Below are 19559 nucleotides of genomic sequence, written 5' to 3'. Positions count from 1 at the left end.
GTGTTAGACACGATGGAAGTTAAGGAATTGAGAAGCGGGCATAAGGAAACATCTATGACCAGTAACCCAAACTAGCATAATGCCAATTTGTTGAACTGAGGACCCTGGGTAACATTCCAGGAACTAGTTCCGTGAGAGATAAGAAGGGTCTTCGGATTTTATGTGGGGACCTGGGTTGTCTTCTAGATTCTGCTACTATGTACATCCCATAGAGTCGGAGTCCGTGATTTGGAATATAGTTGTCTCTGTGTGCAGGATTATACTACACCTGGCAAACTGTTACATAGTGTCCCCTTTTGCTTTCAAAGTTATCCTTGTTGTGGATGATAGTTTATTTGGTCATCTTGCCTATGGGAATGGGATCCACGGCTTCTGCTTTGTTAACATTTAACCATCGAAATATGTAAGGCCACAGTCACGGGTACATGGGTAGATGTGTTTAGAGCCCGCACTTTCACAGGCATAGGCAGAAGCTGTGGTGGAGCAAAGTGACTGAGCTCCTGGCAGAGCAGAGGCTGCTTTTGAAAGTAGCATTTTCACAGGAAGCAAATTATGTGTTCTGTTAGGAAGCTTTCATCCTTTTAGGGAGTGTTAATTTCATCAGGCTTATTTACAGACTAGGAGACCAAACTGGATGTGTTTGACTACAATGACAGAAGTATCTGTGGCACAGGTAGGTAGTCAAAGCAGGGGCTCAAAGAGACAGGAGAGGTGAGGTGGGATTATGGGTAGTGTGTGCTTAGGAGTAGGAATAAGGAGGGATCGGCAATTAAATAAGGCAGCTTTGTACCGTAGGCTTCTGAACTAAATAATAAGGCAGCCGGCACAATCTTTATCTTTTTGAAAGAGTAGTAATATGGAATGGCCATCTATGATCTTTGTGGCGTTTCTTGAAAAGATAATTGAGAGACTGAAGCAGTTAGCTGAGGGGGGAAACCCGGAAGGATGAATCAAGAGTCCGGGTCGGCAAACATGAACAGGTCACAGGCAAGCTGACGTTGCAGGGCAGGAAGCCAGGAAGAACAGAGGATCAGGGCACCTGCGCAGAGAGCAGTAGATGGCCAGCAGGAATGAGGGCATGCCTTCTCCCTGAGCTCTCGGGAGGCCTGCTGTCTTAATGCTTCTTCCCTTGGGATTCTTGGATTATCCTTGTTTCTGCTCAGTAAAGGCCTCTCTTCTTGGGCCAGCTTGAGTGGATCTCCATTAATTAACTGGAAGGGGCTCATATAACGTCTTCAACCCTTTCCCTTGCTGCACTCCCTTAGCTTTCCTAGGTCAGTGTGTGGTGTGACTTAATTTGCTTTCGGAGTCCTGTTCCTGAGTGAGTCGGAATCACCGTATCACCAAGAAGCAATATATTCCTGTGTGCAGTGAGGAATGTTTTCGGTGGTAATCAATGTCTTCTGTTTTTTTGTTTTTTAAATATTTTATTTATTTATTTGATACAGAGAGAGGCAGGCAAAGCGAGAGGGGGGAAGCAAGCTCCCCGCCGAGCAGAGAGCCTGATGCGTGGCTCAATCCGAGGACCCTGAGACCATGACCTGAGCCGAAGGCAGAGGCTTAACCCACTGAGCCACCCAGGCGCCCCTAATCAATGTCTTCTGTAGGCATTTAACAAAAGCCTACTCTGTGTGCTTTGTTGGGTGCAGCACCTTGAAAGAAACGGAAGTCTGCAGGGTAAAGTTCCTTCCTTCAGTGACCTTAGTTTCTAATGGGACAGACATCTGTGGCATTACTGGATGTCCGTCCATTCTCTTTGGAGAACACTCTGAGTAGGATCAATGTGAAGGAAGCCATTCACCTTTTGTCCCAAAAGAAAGATTTCTTTCTTGCTTTTACTGTAAAAAATCAGTAAAATTCCATTTTTATAGAAATCTAGGCCTTCAGCGTATAATGGAGTGAATTTGCTCTCTAGAAATAATCGTAAAGTCTGAAAATGCTTTTTGCAAGATTGTTTAGTGATTTTCGTGTAGTAAAACACCGAGGAGTACCTTGTTTGGCTCTGGTAGTAGTACTTCATATCTAATTCTTCAGTCACAGATAAGTAATTGAAGCCCTTCCTTTTAATATTCTACATGGGCATTCTTTGTGGATTTCCAATGAGTTCCTATCATTCATACAATAGAAAAAAAATAAGATTTTGGTTTCCTGGAGTTATATAGTTATTGATTCTTTAACTTATATGAAATGAATTTCTAGGTAGGGTATGTAATTATTACAAATATTATTTTGAGCAAATACCATTCATCTTGGCTCCAGTTTGGTTTACTAAAGTGGAAAAGTTGTTGTTAAAATTAAACCTGATCTTAGAGATTCCCTGAAGTTGGGGATATATCATTAGGGATATTATGGTATTTTTAGTTGACTGTTCAGGGCTCAGTGAGTTGTTAGGACTCTGCATGGATAACTGTGCTTTTGTATCATTTATGTCCCTGACAGCATACATTGTAAGTGTTGGTTGTGAATGTGGGGTAGCTGAGACTGCATAGTACCACTAGTTACCTTGACAGAGGTACATCTCCAGTACTGCTGTGAACATGGGGGCCACGTTATTCAAGATTGAACACCATCTCCCTCTTGGTTTCATTGCCAAATGTGAGCAGCCAAGGGAGGAACATTTGGAATTTCAGATTCCCGGTCTGCATCTATAACCCTGCCCCAAAAGGTGATTGCCACAGTACAACAGAGAGGGGCTGCAGAGAAATTAGCTCCCGTGCAGCTTCCGTGCACCGTTGACGTTGTCCCCTCTCCACCAAATCAAGTTTCTCTGAAGTAGATTAAAAGCAAGAAGGTGCTCTTCCATCTTTAAAATGAAAACTTACTAAGGATAAGTAATTTTATCTTCTCATTTTTGGTTAGAGACCTTTACATAGATAACGCTAGGGGATATGGGATAGTTTGTTAATATGCACTGTGTACACACTTCTGTGTGTACACACGAGTTAATTATCATTCCTGTATCACATGCCACAATTATTTAATCCTGCCTTGGCTGCTGTGACCATTCAGCACAGAATATATGTTGTATAGACATTCAGGAAGTGGGCATTCATTTTAGGTAAATCTTGTATTAACTTTCCTGGGGATGGGACAGGAGGTCTACATTAGTGTGAGTATGGCTCTTTCAGAATTTGAGGTGTTACTTGGGGACTGAGAGGAGAGATGGTAGGATGCAGAGTGCATGTGTTGAGAGCTTGACTTTGACATCAGCTGGTCTGTTCTTGAGTTGCTCTCCTAACATTTTATTTACAGATGAGGCTAGGGTATAAATAAACCTACCTTGCAGGTAGGCGGTTTTTAGATGAAAAGATCAAGCCTACAAAGTGGATGATAGTGCCTGGGCCATGGAATGACATGGTAGCAATGTCGATGTTTAATTGGTGCTCTAGATCTAAGTTTTTGTAGGGGCAGACACTATGCCTGTGTTACTCATTGATGTATACTGTGTGCTCAGCTCATTGCCTGGCCCATAGAACATCCGCGATAAATGTTTATTAAAGTGGAAAAAATTCACTGCATGAAGATTTAGAAAAACTTTAGTAGTAATTTGATACGATGCATTGACTACAAATTAACCTTCTGTTTATTAAGCAAACCAAAAAGACCTGTTTCTTTACCTTTAGTTTACAATACGTAGTATTTTGGTAGCCTGCAGTGTGTAGTATTTTATTTATTTATTTATTTATTAAAAAAAAAGATTTTATTTACTTATTTGACAGACCAAGATCACAAGTAGGCAGAGAGGCAGGCAGAGAGAGAGGACGAAGCAGGCTCCCTGCTGAGCAGAGAGCCCAATGCGGGGCTTGATCCCAGGACCCTGGGATCATGACCTGAGCCGAAGGTAGAGGCTTAACCCACTGAGCCACCCAGGCGCCCCGTATTTTGTATATTTAAATAATTTATTCTTAAAATATGTTAAAACTCAATTTCTTATTTTCTTAAGGAAATTTACATGAGTAATGCCAAAGTCATAATATTTTTTAGGCATCATAATCTATTTTGAATTTTTGATATTACTGACTTTTAGCAAAGACAAATGAGGGCTTAGTCTATAGATAAGCATTCCTGAGAAGGCCAGGGGATAGGAAAAATGCCTTATGGTGTGATGGTTCATTTTTGTATAAAAAGTGGCTGTTTTTCTCTTCTTGATAGTCCCTCAAGTTAGGCCTGCAGAATTGAACATTTTTCTCCATACTTCCCTTTTCTCTTTCTAGTTCATTTCCTGGGAAAAGGTCAGTACCACCCACACACAGCTTTTGCGACTTGGAGGGTAGTGTTGGATAATGAAGTGAAACCCATGAAATTAATTATCAACTGTTTTTAGTTTGTAGAGTGAAGAATTAAATATTACTTAGAGACATAGTGGAAGGTACAGTTGAAATAATTCTTTCAGAGGAGTTCCTGTCCGCTAGTTTAGCTGTTCTCTCACGTTAGGAGTGAGTATGTCACTGTGGCCCCACTCTTCTTACATGGTGATTTCTAAGTCAAGAAAAGGTACACATTCTTGATCTGCTGCTTCTGAAGGCCACACTTTTTTTCTCCTTTTGTTTAAAGTAAAGGCCATGGTTGCTTAGTTGCTATCTATAAGCATTATAATAAACTATAATGGGGTATTGGACTTACTCCCGATTGTTTGTTTGGAGTAAGCCACGAATAATAAATATATGTGGTGAGACCACATGTCCTTTTCACATGTAAATGTGAAGCTTAAAATTTTATTTAATCCTTTACGAAGCAAGAGGGGGGATGAAATCCTTGGCCCCAAGTTTAATGGACAAAATGTTGTTAGATATTTCTCCTTCCGGTTACGGGGCAATCATGTTGAAAGTTACTTTGAATCACCATCACCTTTTTGCAGGATATGAATGTCAGCTTATGAATGGAGGGGATGGTATTCACAGAAGTGAAAATCACAGTGAGGCTTTGGGAATAAATAATCTCATAGCATCTTACTGGCCCCATTTTCTCAGCTTCTCAGCAGGCTGTTTTCACTCATGACCGACAGTCGTTATAGGCCACATGGGATTTAAAGTTTTAATGGTTCACAATTATTCTAAAGTTGGGTAATTCATTTTCTCCTGGTTTATTTGGATTTTAGAACTAAGAAAAGAGTTTTAATTTTACTATTCTATAAAATATGTATCTAAAAATGTTTAATAAACCTGTTCTATGTGAAATGTTTTCAATGTGGAAAACTTTAGGCATTCTCATCTTTTCTTAAAAAGGAGCCTAAGAAAAGTTTGAGACAATTTGATATTGCAGAGAGCTGCTGTGCAAGAATATTGGTCAAGTCTTAGTGTTCAAATGTGATTCCTTAGAACTGGACAAGTAAAACCCATTAGAAGAACTGAAGAAAATCAGGGAAACAGATACTGTCCATGCTTTCTGATTCATAAATAAGAACAGTGATATGCTTTAAAATGTATTTTTTAATATTTAAAATGTTTTAATAATTATTTGAACTTTTGCATATTTAAAATAATGCCAAGGTGCTTTGAAATGCCTTACTAGGTGTCGACTTGGTTTAAAACTTTGAATTTGAATGAATAAGGATTTGCATGATCTGATTGATTAATGAATTCTAGTACAAACAGTTAACGAGCAATTCATTTTTATTGGATGATTATGGTATATTGTACATTCTGGTACACAGTTGAACGTTTGATTTGTCTGCAGAGCTGGTATGGGGAGGAGGGGAGGTGCGGTGGGGAAGGTTATGTTGCAAACAATATTGGTGTTATCATGTGAGGCAGTGGGAGTCAGAGACTGACCGCACAGGAAGTGTCCTGTGTGGTGCCCAGCGTACTCTAGAGCGCGATCTGTACCAAAAGGAAAGAAAACCATCATGATGAACACATTCCCAGTATTGGCTTATTTTCTTGGGATTCATGTTCTTGTTTGTTTTAAAGGAGACATAGAAAAACAGGTCATTAATGGAGGATATGAAAATCTTGGATCACAGGAGGTTGTTAGTGATTCTAAAGAACTGAATGTAATAAGGCTCCCTAAAAATGGTTTAATATTAAAAAGTTTTTCTGTCATTTGTAAACACCTTTAAGAGCAGAGATTCTTATATAAGTATCTGATTTTATGGAGTTTTTAGTTCATTTAAAACCACACAAAATTGGATTGGTTAGTTTTTTGGAAGTGTTATATACTCTCTAGAATATTTGAAAGGGAACACGCTCAAACAGTTATTTGAGGTATCTTTTTTTGATGCTCACAAGGACGGTGCTGACTTTCAGGAGTTGCTCTATAATTGGCTGCTGCTTTTAAATGTCTTCAAAGTTTAAAAGAAAAATAAAATAGATGTGTGTTACATACCAGAACTGGTTTTGCCCCTAAAAGAAATAATGCCTTTCTTGAGCTTTACGTTTTGTTCAGGTGGGCGTTTGTGAGAAAATTAAAACTCATTTGAATGGTGTCCTTTTTCCCTCTGGTATTAAGCCTTTGTCTTTTACTTCTAGCTTTATAAAATTAAACCAGGACTTTGAGAATCATAAGGTCTTTCTTTGACCTGCTAATGTCTTGAATATTTCCTTATTAAGTATCTGTCTTATGCCCCTAGCATCTCACATTGGAAACTCTTCTGAAAGCTCAGTTTCTTCACTTGTGGTTCATTTTATAGTTGTGTTTATCTGACACCGTTGCTTTTTTGTTTTTTAATCTAAGCAAAGCATGCCATTGTCACTGTGCGTTGGCACTGTGTCGCATCTTAACCTGGTTATTTTGGGGGCACACACCATACTGCTTTTCAACAGGACCCAGATTCCATTGTGGAGCCAGAAGGGTCATAGGTTTGTTCTTACTGAAACAAGCAACAGCTCTGATTGACGCAGAAAGGCTAACTTCAGCGGTAGAATAAATTCTCTGAGAGGCCATCTGCTAAAGGATGGTGCAGATTCCTGCTTGTGTGCTGCGTGCCCCTAGTAACCAGGGCCGGAGGGGACATTGGGCATGCTAACTGAAAGCTCTTTTCTTTTTTAGGTCCACAACTCCCAGGCCTGCTGCAGATCTCCAACTCCTGCTTTGTGTGACCCCCCAGCATGCTCTCTGCCGGTGGCATCACAGCCACCACAACATCTTTCTGAAGCCGGGAGAGGGCCTGTAGGGGTAAGGAGAATCCCGTTTTTAAAAGCTATCAATATTTTATATCCCTTAGGGTATAAAATAGGAATATTACCTCCCTCCCCAGAGCCCCTTTAAAAATGTGCTGTATTGTATGTGTTTTTAAAGGAGTAACAAGTACATGCACAGAGGAAGCAAAATACGGGACTTGCCTTACCCCTCTAGGACAGTTCCAGAAGTCAGCGGGGTTTGGTGGTGTGGGGTATTTGGGTGCCAGCAGAGAGCATGCTGGGCCGCTGCAAGGAGCAGGAGCTGGCAATCAGCAGCGAGTATGGATGTTGGCAACTGAAAGGGGAAAAAAGGGGGTAAGTTTGAGTCCACATGTGGAACGCGCACTTCCCCAGCATCGTTGGGACTCAGGGCCCACGAATCTAAACTATTTTGGATGCTGTCCTCTCAGGTGATATTCTATAGAATATTGCTGAGGAGGAGTAGTGAGGCTTTTCTGCAATGCCAGATACAGAATTAAACACTTCCAAAGTCTTGAGTTAGGGCGTAGATCTGGTGCTCTCAGCTGTGCCCTGCGAACGTCTCTGGTACCTGGTGGCAATGACACGTGTGAGATGCTGCAGGAGAAAGTGTCCGTGGTGCTCTGTTCCCAGAACACAGGGCCTGGCGTTAGTGATCGGTGGGTTATTTGTAGGATGTATCTCACCTTTTATGAAAGTTGTATATACACCTTTCTTCCTTTTTTTCCCTCTTTGTAAGGATTTAATGAGAACATTTCCTGAAAGACAGGTGTTTATTATTCTGATTGACTGCTGTTAATCGTGAAAGAAGGGCGAGGACCTGTCTTTCTCTTTTGTATGTAACCTGACTGTGGGGTTCAAATCCATACTCAATTACAAAATAACACGAGGGAGTAGCCCTCACGTATGCATGTGCATAATACAGGATACTGGTAATATATAATGAGTTGTTTAATTGCAGTGTAGAAAAATAGTATCTTAAAACTAGGAGAAGAGAGTGCTGCAAATGGGCTCTTGCACTTGGGAAAGTTTTGGGAAGGTAGGCAGGTTTTGAGGAGCTGGGTTTGTTTTTGATACCTCAGTAACATGTGGACAGGCAGACTGGAGGAGCCTTCCAGGTGTACGAGTCAGCTTGTCGCTGTAAGCCACGTAGGCAGTGGGCCTGGTGAAGCTGGGAATTGAGAGAAGATGACCGCAGGACGTCTGTGAACAGCACAGGTTAGTGAGTTGTGGGAGCAGAGGTGGGATGTAATGTGGGGCCAGATCATAGAGCATTGTAAAGGTGAGAACAGGGAAGATTTTATGTGATAGGCAGAAGAGAAGCCTTTTAGGCTTTTTTATTCCAGGCAAGCTGATATGCAAATACCTGCTTACGAAGATGGATTGGGTAGCTGGTTGGAGCCAGACTGCGGGAGCTCCAGTTAGGTGGTGAGGGCTGTCACCCATGCGTAAAGTGAAGAGGACCAGGGCAATGGAGATGTCGGATATTAGTAATCGTAAGCAAAGCTAGGATAATCATCACAACAATAATTTCATGTTCAAATAGTTTCTGGTGTAATTTATCAAGAATTAGACCAGAAAAAATGTTCACACTGTGGAATCCTTGGAATTCTTGATATAATAATCATTCACAATGGAAGATAAGACCCAACGTAGTGGATAAAAGTCTATTTTTAATCTCTGGAGAGATGCACTGACATCATAAAGGCCAAATTAGCAGATTCCCAGCTTGACCATCTACTTTAAAAATTTCAGCCTTTACCAGTTGTCTTCTTGTTTCCGTATGTATCTAAGAAATGATTTTATCTTTCAGGCTGGCATTTTCTCACTTTATTCTCCATTTAGTGTGGGTGTCATTGTTAGACTGTCATTTACCACAGTATTCACTAATCAGGATTTGTTGAATGGACTTAAAATTCTGCTCATAAGAACAATGATTTTTAGTAAACTTTTTGTATTAGTGTTAGTGATGACCAGTATTTGTTTATGTATTTATTTACAGCAGTAAAAAGTATTGTGTTCAGTGGGGTAAGTAAATTCATGATTGGTGGCATATTTAGGTACCATCATGTGTAGGTTTAAGAAGATCCTATAATAAGATAATAAATCTGTGAGTCAAGATGATGCTGCATAAACCAGACTGTGTTGATTGTTCTTTAACGACGCTGCTTGCTGCCACAGTCGTTTGAGCTGGACCTGAATCCGATCCAGTTGGCAAAGCTACCCCCACGTGTGGAGCTCTCCTAAATTCTGCAGGCACACAGATCTAATACAGTGCAATGAGAGAGCTGCTGGGAGACAAAAATTGATTACAGGGTTGCAGACAATATCATTACCAGTTCTTGCCATGATACACCAGATGTCTTCTCTAATAGACTATTTTTGTTAATTTAGTTTTTATAGGGTAGTGCTAACTGCGTCATAATTTAACTTTCTTTGTATATTCAGGTATATGTGATCTGTGTTTCTACACTGATGATGATCTCAACTCCAGTTTAATCTTATAAATTTTTAACTTACCTGTTCATATTTAAAGTATTTGTGCTGGAAAGGCAACCTTTTTACTTTCGGAGAATCTATTAGCTTGTTTTTTTTGTTTGTTCGTTTTTTATTTATTTATTTATTTATTTATTTATTTATTGTTTTTTGTTTTTTAAGCAAGAAGTGCTGTGTTTGCTGGCAATTCAGGGGTAGTGAGGGAGGTGGGAAGGCAGAGAAAACATTTCCCAGAGCCTCCCTAGACTGGGCAAAGATGATCCCCTCCGGGCACCCCCCCACCCCAGTAGTGGATGGTTTCAGTGGCAAGGACAGATTCTGTCCAAAGCAGAAAAGTACAGCTATTTAAAGGAGACTTAAAAATGCTTGCTTATTTTCTTTGTCACGGACGCCGCTGTGCAGGCTGGAACTCTCGTTGGCGGGCACCTGACTCCTTCCTCACTAGGAGATGAACGGTTTGACTAATTTGTTTAGTATTTTTTTTAAAAGATTTTTATTTATTTATTTGACAGACAGAGATCACAAGTAGTCAGAGAGGCAGGCAGAGAGAGAGGAGGAAGCAGGCTCACCATTGAGCAGAGAGCCCAGTGTGGGGCTGCATCCCAGGACCCTGAGATCATGACCTGAGTCGAAGGCAGAGGCTTAACCCACTGAACCACCCAGGCGCCCCAATTTGTTTAGTATTTTTATTTTGTAATTGTATGTTTTTTGCATGTTTAAGATCTCTGTTGAGTGACTAACACAAATAAATAAAACAGGACTTTAGTAATAGTGGAACAAACTTTTATTTCTGTCTTTTTTTTTTTTTTTTTGAGCTACTGGTTTTGTTTTTGGTGCATTCTTTAGAGTGCATGTTTCACTCATGATGTGTTCCTTTATAACAGGGGACGTGTTAATTAACGTTTTTAACACTTAGTTTTCTCACTTATAAAATGGGCACAGCACTACTGTCAACCCCAAGGGTTGTTGCAAAGCGTAATGAAATAATTCATTGAATTGCTTAACATGGTATTAAGCATATAATAAGCATTCATTAAGTGTTATCTGTTGTCTTATAGTTTTTCATTGTACCAACTCATGTTTTAAATAATTTATTAGTATTCTAGACATTCTTGTTCTGAGGTCCATAGGGTCGGAGGACTCTGAGTTTAACAGGGTCTGTGAACTTCTTAAATTTCTTGCAGAGTCTTAAATGTATGTGAATTTTTCTGGAGAAAGTATTTGTTTCAACCATGGGTGCTAATCAGTAGATTCCTATAAATGTTGAAAAAAAAATCTAAATTAAGATTAGAAACTGTGTCTCTATAAAGTCTCTGCAGTGTGTCATTTAAAACCTCCAATCAGGGGCGCCTGGGTGGCTCAGTAGGTTAAAGCTTCTGCCTTCAGCTCAGGTCATGATCTCAGGTTCCTGGGATCGAGCCCAGCATCGGGGGGGGGGGGGCTCTGCTCAGCAGGGAGCCTGCTTCCTCCTCTCTCTGCCTGCCTCTCTGCCTACTTGTGATCTCTGTCTGTCAAATAAATAAATAAATTCTTAAAAAAAAAAAAAACACCTCAAATCCGCTAGCTGTTTGTTAAGGAAGTAAACTAACATTGAGCATTTACTTTGTGTCCAGTCACCGTGCTACTCTTTTCACATAGTTTAATTTGTGATATTTATTTCATTTTGCAGATGAGAAAATTTGAGGTTTATAATTATATAAAATCTTGCCTTGAGTGAATGTCAGGACTGAGGTTTAACTCGGGACCTCACCTTGGCCCTTGTGTAGTCTCTGCTGCTCTCACGGCGGACTTCTGCACCTCCTGGGTGGTCCCTGCAGCGAGGCCCACCTTTGCCTTCACTTTACTTGAAGAGCTCCTGAGCTGGCGTGCTGCTCACTTGCTTGCTAGAGCGGACGGCTTCTGCCCCTGAGAGCGGCCCAGGCCGGCGCTCACCCTGACTGAATGGACGGTGTTGGTGGCAGCATCGTGGGAGAAGCCTTGGTATCCGTCCATTTTGTTTTCGCGTTAGCTCTGTGGTGATCATCTTTTTAGTGGCCTTTTGTTTACAAATGCATGATTAGTCAACAGCTGCTCTTTGGGTTTCCTTTTTATTTAATGACATCTACATACATTTGAAAAATAACTGCTGTAGTCCGTTGTGTTTGTTAATCTGTGTGTGTGTTTCAGGTAGAACTTCATACACGTAAGAAATTGGGCTTTGCATTTCCCTTGGAGTAAATCCGCTCCACGGAAGTGCCCAAGCCTGCTCCACTAACACAGAGCTGGGAGCGAGTGTCCTGTGGCTTTCCCCAGATCCCTGCTTCAGGAGGGGCTGCCTAGGCCAGAATCTGGGTCTCCTGTGTCTCTGGTCAGTGAGTGCTCTTTCCACTGCTCCTTGCTACCTACCTCAACTCTTAAAGGATGTCTTGTAGCCGGCCTATGCCATACATCATTTACTTCTTTAAAAGCTAAGAATGCTTTGCTTAATATCTACTTTAAACTTTGGTGACTGTAACTCCTACCAATGTTAAGATAGTATTTCTTGCCTGTGGAAGGCACTTATCATTTTCAAGAATCATTTCTAACACTAGTATTTTTCATACTTGGGGCTTCAGTACCATCTAATAATTAAAAGGAAACATTTATTATAAAATGCCATTTTAGGGGCACCTGGGTGGCTCAGTGGGTTGGGACCTCTGCCTTCGGCTCAGGTCATGGTCCTAGGGTCCTGGGATGGAGCGCTGCGTCGGCCTCTCTGCTCTGCAGGGAGCCTGCTTCCTCCTCTCTCTCTGCCTGCCTCTCTGCCTACTTGTGATCTCTGTCTGTCAAATAAATAAATAAAATCTATAAAAAAAAAAGTTAAAATGCCATTTTAAATGCTGATTATGTTTCTTTTGTAGTTTTGTATAGAGAACTCTAATCTGGTTGCTTGTGTCGATATGCAGGGGTTTCTGAGGATATCCTGCTTTTTCAGTATTTCCTTGGCTCCCCCAGTTGACATTAAGAATGCCAAAAAAGGGTACCTGCATGGCTCAGTCCATTGATCGTCTGCCTTTGGCTCAGGTCGTGATCCCAGGGTCCTGGGATTGAGTCCCACCTTGGGTTCCTTGCTCAGTGGGGAGCCTGTTTCTCCCTCTCTCTCTGTCCCCCCAGCTTGTGCTCTCTCTCTCAAATAAATAAATAAAATCTTAAAAAAAAAAACAAAAATAACCATTGCCTTTTATATTTGATTGTAGTGAAAGGTGTTAAAACAACGGAGTTTTTAGAAAAATTGCTAATACAAATGCTGGGATTAATCCAACTACTCTAAATGAAAGGTGATTAATAGCTGTTGAATTTTAATGTAACAGGTTTAAAAAAAAGTCTTAAAATACCCAGCCAACCAGTATTAGTAATAGAGAGCATTATGCCCTGCTTCCAGAGAAATTCCTTCACTTGGATCAGTTGTTTTCATATTCTGTTCTCCCTTAAAGGCTCACTTCAGCTAATTTGTTCTTAAGGGCTGTCATGTTCATCTGCTCTTTTTTATTTTAATTTTTTTTTTTAAACAAAAGGGGCAGCAAGCCACATTTAGAGAACATAGATTTGAATAACCTTACTGTTTTATAAAACTGCGTACTATTTAAGCGGTCTTTTTGTAATCATAGGTCTGTATGAGGGGTAGGGATTCCTTGTAGGTTTCACTGAGCTGCTTTTCTTTCAGCGATGCTACTACATCACCCTTTATTACTTACAGATACTGTTGATCTTTTAACCTTGCCTTCCTGGAGCTGTTTTATATTGTTAGAAAAATATCTAAGCAAATACATGGAGTTCTCAGGTTTTATAAGTTCTCCAGAATTAATTTGACTAATATAAATTGCCAAAGAAATATCAGCACGTGGAAGTAGAACTTGCAGTTTTGTTTAGCTTAACTTTTTTTAGTGTTACCCCTCATTTTAGGATATCAGATAGTACTTTTGGTGACAGCGGCTCTGGTAAATATCAAGGCCTTGAATAGAGTACTGGATTTTTCTTAGGGACTGGAGTGAAGTTTTAGTAGTAAAGTAAGGTTAATCGGTCTCTTTCAGGGTTTGTAGAAATTATTACACTAAGTTATTATGACTCCTGCCTAGAAGTGAGCATTTTCTGGTTTTGTCTTTGATTTTATGTTATGTCATTAGATTGAGTATCAGGTACTTGTTCATTTTTTTTTTTTAAATGGGCCTTAGTCTTTTTTTTTCTTCTTTTTTTAAGGTTTTATGTATTTGAGTGGGAGAGAGAGCAAGAGAGTACAAGCAGTGGAGAGGGAGAAGCAGGGAACCCGAAGCGGGGCTCGATCCCAGGACCCTGGGGTCATGACCTGAGCCGAAGGCAGACGCCTAACCCACTGAGCCACCCAGGTGCCTAGTAGGCTTTAGTCTTAAGAATAGTTTTAGGTTCCCCACAAAATTGAGCAGAAAGTGGAGAGATTTCCCATATCTCCTACATCTCCATGTGTTTTCATGGCTCAAAATTTATTTCTTTTTCATGCTGAATAGTATTTCACTGTTTGAATATACAACAGTTTATCCATTAGCCTACTGAAAGAGACCGTCATTCTTCTGAGTTTTAGCAATTATGAATAAAGCTGCTCTAACATCCATGTGCAGATTTTTGTGTGGATATAAGTTTTTAATTCTTTTGGCTAAGTATCAAGGAGCGTGACTACTGGATTGTATGGTAAGAGTATGTTTAGTTTTTAAAGGAGCAACCAGACTGTTTGCCAGAGTAGTGGTATCATGTTGCGTTCCCAGCAGTGGTCGAGAGTTCTTTTGCTCCACATCCTTGCCAACATTTGGTGGTGGTAGTGTTCTGGATTGTGGCCATTCTGATAGGTCTGTAGTGGTATCTAATTGCTGTTTTGACGTGCATTTCTCTATAACATTGATGTGAAGTTTTCCTCCCCACACCCCAATTCTGTCTGTATATCTTCTTTGGTGAGGTGTCTTTTAAGGTTTCTGGTTCCGTCATTAATCAGGTTATTTTCTTTCTTTTTTTTTTTTTTTAAAGATTTTATTTATTTATTTGACAGACAGAAATCACAAGTAGAGAGGCAGACAGAGAGAGGAGGAAGCAGGCTTCCCGCTGAGCAGAGAGCCCGATGCGGGGCTCGATCCCAGGACCCTGAGATCATGACCTGAGCTGAAGGCAGAGGCTTTAACCCACTGAGCCACCCAGGCGCCCCTAATCAGGTTATTTTCTTATTGTTGAGTGTTAAAGGTTCTTTGCATATTTTGGGCAGCAGTCCTTTGTCAGATGTGTCTTGTGTAGGTCTTTTCTTGGCAGTGTCTTTTGCAGAACAGTTTTCAATTTTAATGAAATCTAGTGTATCAGTTCTTTCTGTCGTAGATTATGTGCTTTGTGTTGAATTTAGAAAGTCTTACCAAACTCAGGATCATCTAGTTTTTTTCTTACATTATCTTCTAGAGGTTTTATAGTATTGCATTTTTACATTTCAGGTCTGTGATCCATTTCAAGTCCATTTTTGTGAAGGATGTAAAGACTGTGTCTGGATTTCTTTCTTGTTGTTTTTGCATGTAGGTGTCCAGACACCAGTCATTGAAAAACTATCTTTACTCCATAGTATCGCCTTTGCTCCTCTGTCAGAGGTCAGTTGACTATTTATCTGGGTCTGTTTTTGGGCTCTCTGTTCTTTGTTCTGAATCTGAGAGTAAAGTGTAGACGTCTTGACTCGTTACTTCTAAATAGTTGTGTGTGTTTTGTAAGAAGAAGACGTTTGTTTATGTTTGTTTATATAGCCACCACAGAGTTAACCTAAAGCAGGAAATGTCAAAGTGTAACAATATGAATCTGATCTGTAGATATCCACTGTTTGCCATGTGTCCCAGTAGTGCCTTCCATGGCACTTTGTTTTAGGGCCAAGTAACCAGACCGGCATCACGCTGATACCTAGTTACTGTGTCTCTTAACTCTCCTTTAATCTGGAACAGTGTCTTAAGCCTTTTTGTCTTTTCATGAGATTGACATGTTTTTAAAGAGCACAGTCTGGGTTTTTTTGTTGTTTGCTGTTTCTTGCATATTAGATTTAGGTTATGCATTGTAGGCCAGGCTACGTCAGTGGTTTTGTGTCCTGAGTCTCCATGTTAGTGAGAATATGATATCATTTTGTCACATTATTAGTGATGTTAACTTTGATTATTTGGATAAGTTACTATCTTTTGCTTCATAATTAGTAAGTAATTTGTAGAGAGAAACTTTGAGGCCATATAAGTAACCTGTTCTTCATAAAAATTTGACCCACTAATATTAGCCCTCCATGATTATTTTTGCTGAGTCACCGTGGTTATTGTGGAATGGCACTGATTTTTTGTTTGTTTTGTTTTGTTTTGAACTCAGGCTAAATTGCTCTGCCTTTGAAAAATAGATCAGAATTGAGCTACCATTAATTCAAGTGTGGTATTTTTGAGTACAGTGAAAGGAAGAAATGGAGAGAGAGGGGTGAGGGGATGGAAAAGCCTATTTGAGGCTTTAGGGTATTTTTCATTTTTAGCAACAGAGACTATATACATTTTCAGTTTTTGTTTTTGTTTTTAAGTAGAAAGAGGGAAAAACCTGCGATGGTGTTTTTTTTCCCCTCTTTACACTCTAGTGGCAAGAAAAGCTGCCTGGAAGTAATATATCATGGACGTGGTTAAAAACATACACATTTTTACTGTTGAAATTGTGGTCTTGATTTAATTCATGTTGGCAGCATTTACCAGTGATCAAGTTACTTCATATCTCTGTCCTTCAGTTTCCTCACTATAAAACCAGAATATTGTATCAGTAGCTCTGGAGCAAGGCCCAGGAATCCATAGTTTTTCCAAGCGCTCCCCAGGAGAGGCTGACGGGCAGCCAGCTTTAGGAAATGCAAGTCTACCTTCTGCCTCAGTGACTGTTGTAAATGCAGATTTGATCATGTCCTTTGCAGGAGACAGACCAGTCCCAGAACTCATGTTCTCAAACCTGAGCATCTTATGCATTTGAAAAATTGTTTTTGTGGTTCTCTCTTATCACTTAATGTCTTGCCTTCTCCAGCATACAAATTAGATATAATCTGCATATTTATATCCCTACTACAGCTTTAAGAGACAGTTTATAAATTAATTCAAACAAAACTAAAAAAAAAAAAAAAAAAGAAATTCTAACTACCAACATTAGCTTAATAGAATAGGTGATTTGTGTTTTGCTGAAATGGAAGAGCCACTTGCTACTGATTGCCTATGGCCCAGATTAGTAGAGGCTGCGGTATGGTGTATAACATGTTTAGATACAGTAGCAGGTTCCTCAGGATGACTCCGCTCTTCCTTTGCTTTCATTTTTGTTGTAATAATTGAGAAGCCTCCGTAAGTTACATGCAGCTTGCCGTGATGTGACTTTCCCCTTTGTGGCATTAATGTGTGGCACGTTCAGTTTATCTGATTTACTTACTTTGTGATACCCATGGTAATACTACTTAGTTATTTGATTATATATAACCTTATTCAGAACTAAATCATGTATCTCTAAACTCTGTTAATTGAAATTATAAAATAGACAGCCAAGAAAATGAATACATTAAAAAAACTTAGGATATACATTGAACTGAAAAGAAAAATGAGTCCTCTCCTTCTCCCACTTCGCTTGCTCTTGCTGCTCTCCAAGAGAGACAGCCAGCCAGTGTCCCTGAAGTTGTGCCCTGGCTACTTCATGTATATATACAGTTAATTCTTTTTTTTTTTTTTTAAGATTTTATTTATTCATTTGACAGAGATCACAGTGGGGGGGGGCGGGTGGGAAAGCAGGCCCCCTGCTGAGCAGAGAACCCAATGTGGGGCTCGATCCCAGGACCCTGGGATCATGACCTGAGCCGAAGGCAGAGGGTTTAACCCACTGAGACACCCAGGCACCCCTATATACAGTTAATTCTTAAGGAGTGTGGGGTTTAGGGGCACTAACCTCCTCCTCCCGCCTCTCCGCCCCCCACAGTAGAAAATCCCTGTATAACTTTTGGCTCCGCCAAAACTTTTAACAGCCTAACTGATGACATGAATAGTTGCTTACTATATCTTTTGTATGTTAAACGAATTATGAACTGTATTTTTTTTTAAGATTTTATTTATTTATTTGACAGACAGAGATTCCAAGTAGTCAGAGAGGCAGGCAGAGAGAGAGGAGGAAGCAGGCTCCCTGCTGAGCAGAGAGCCTGACGTGGGGCTCAATCCCAGGACCCTGAGATCATGACCTGAGCCGAAGGCAGAGGCTTTAACCCACTGAGCCACCCAGGCGCCCCTATGAACTGTATTCTTATAGTAAAGTAAGCTAGAAACAAAGAAGATATTATTAAGAAAAATCACAAGGAAGAGAGAATACCTTTGTATTACTATAATGTGACAGATCTACATATAAGAGGGCCTACCGTTGTAGACCTGTGTCGGTCAAGGGTCCACTGCAGTCTGTCCTTCTGGCCAGAGTAAATGAACTGACTGTGCTTCTTTAGCTGCTTGTCCGCAGCGCATGGAACAGTTCCTGACTCTGAGAAGTTGCTCCTTATTGAATTGGTAGTTTTCTTCATTTAGAAGACAGGAAATATATATATTATGAAAGAATAAGGTGAAAAAGGATTGTTTTTTAAAGGAATACATTAAATGTGACAAATGAAACCATCAGTGCAGAGTATACCATTTAATACAGTCAAGAGGGGAGATCAGCCAGTACCAGCCAGAAAAACCTAGCGCACGTGTGTTTTAGGTTTTTCGGAGGGAAGTGACAGGTGTTTTTCCACCCTGTTTTCTACCTCGCACTGAAAAGGGGGAGGTGTGGGACCCAGAGGATATTTCTGATGATGGTTTCATTGATTAGATATCCGTATGTGGCTCAGGAAAAATTATTTTTATTTTAAATATTTGTTTCCAGGGGCCCCTGGGTGGTTCAATGGGTTAAAGCCTCTGCTTTCGGCTCAGGTCATGATCCCAGGATCCTGGGATCGAGCCCCACATCGGGCTCTCTGCTCAGCAAGGAGCCTGCTTTCCCCCCCTCTCTCTGCCTGCCTCTCTGCCTACCTGTGATCTCTGTCAAATAAATTAAAAAATAAAAAAATTTAAAAAAATTAAATATTTGTTTCCATACCTGTTGGAATTCTCAGGGGCTTGTGGAACTCATACAGCATATACCTTGTACACATGCCCATATCCCTTTTTCAGCTAACGTAATAGGAAGCTGGCTTATTATGTTTTTGATTTCATTTATTTGCTGTTTTGGTCTCTAGTGCTGGTTTTCTTTGCCCTTTGAATCTCTCTTAGAGGGCAGCTCACTGTACTCTTAAAACAGAAAAGTGGGGGATGTATTGTTGGTTATAAGGCTGCTGCCCTTGGTTGCAGCCTCTAGACAAGGGACGGTTCTCCGTGATGCCGGAGACAAATGGAGAATATGCTGCTGCCCTGCCCCAGGGCCTTGTAACAGCTTATAGCTTGGGTGGAAAAGAAGAAGGAACTAAAAGGCAGTTATACAATGCCTTTGGTGTCCTGCAGTAGCTGTGTGTGTGGTGACCTTGAACCAGAGACCCTTGGGATTAATTAGGAAGGTGCCTTGAGCCAAAGGATTGCGGACGGATGTTTAGGAATTGCATCCAAAGGCAAATGAGCCGCAGAAGTGGCTGACCCCAGATCCTTACTCCCACACATTTGGTGCGAGGGTGGAGCTAATTGTCTACAATAACAGAAAGGAAATTGAATGACATTACTGGAGCTTTAGGGCAGTGTAACTGGAGTGCAGAGCATTATGTCAGGGATGAGGGCGGTTTGATTCGTACTTGAATCAGAGACCATTGGCTTGATTTCAGTCTAAACATTTTTTTTTTAATGTATTTCTAGTATAAAGATTCAGAAATACTCTTAATATTACTGCTAAATTTACTATTTGGTTAAAAAACTTTTTTTGGAAGTTCGGGGACTTTCTAACCTTCCCTGTTAGAATGGGGAATTGGTG

The 19559-nt window shown here is 40.4% G+C and overlaps 1 protein-coding gene across 4 annotated transcripts in view; it reads left to right on the top strand.

Moving 5' to 3' along the window:
* Positions 1–19559, top strand: part of RERE (arginine-glutamic acid dipeptide repeats) — a 443179-nt gene that overhangs the window by 214733 nt on the left and 208887 nt on the right. For 3 of the 4 annotated variants that reach the window (XM_032863320.1, XM_032863322.1, XM_032863321.1), the window contains exon 4: positions 6988–7113. The exons of the other annotated variant lie outside the window; for it this stretch is intronic. In XM_032863320.1, coding sequence (XP_032719211.1) covers positions 6988–7113 — 126 coding nt within the window. The remainder of the gene's footprint in view (positions 1–6987; positions 7114–19559) is intronic. 4 annotated transcript variants of the gene reach the window in all.

Source organism: Lontra canadensis, unplaced genomic scaffold (assembly GCF_010015895.1).
Source record: "Lontra canadensis isolate GAN:19392208 unplaced genomic scaffold, GSC_riverotter_1.0 scaffold25, whole genome shotgun sequence".
In the NCBI taxonomy this organism is placed as follows: Eukaryota; Metazoa; Chordata; class Mammalia; order Carnivora; family Mustelidae; genus Lontra; species Lontra canadensis.
This window is presented reverse-complemented; position numbering and strand designations above follow the sequence as displayed.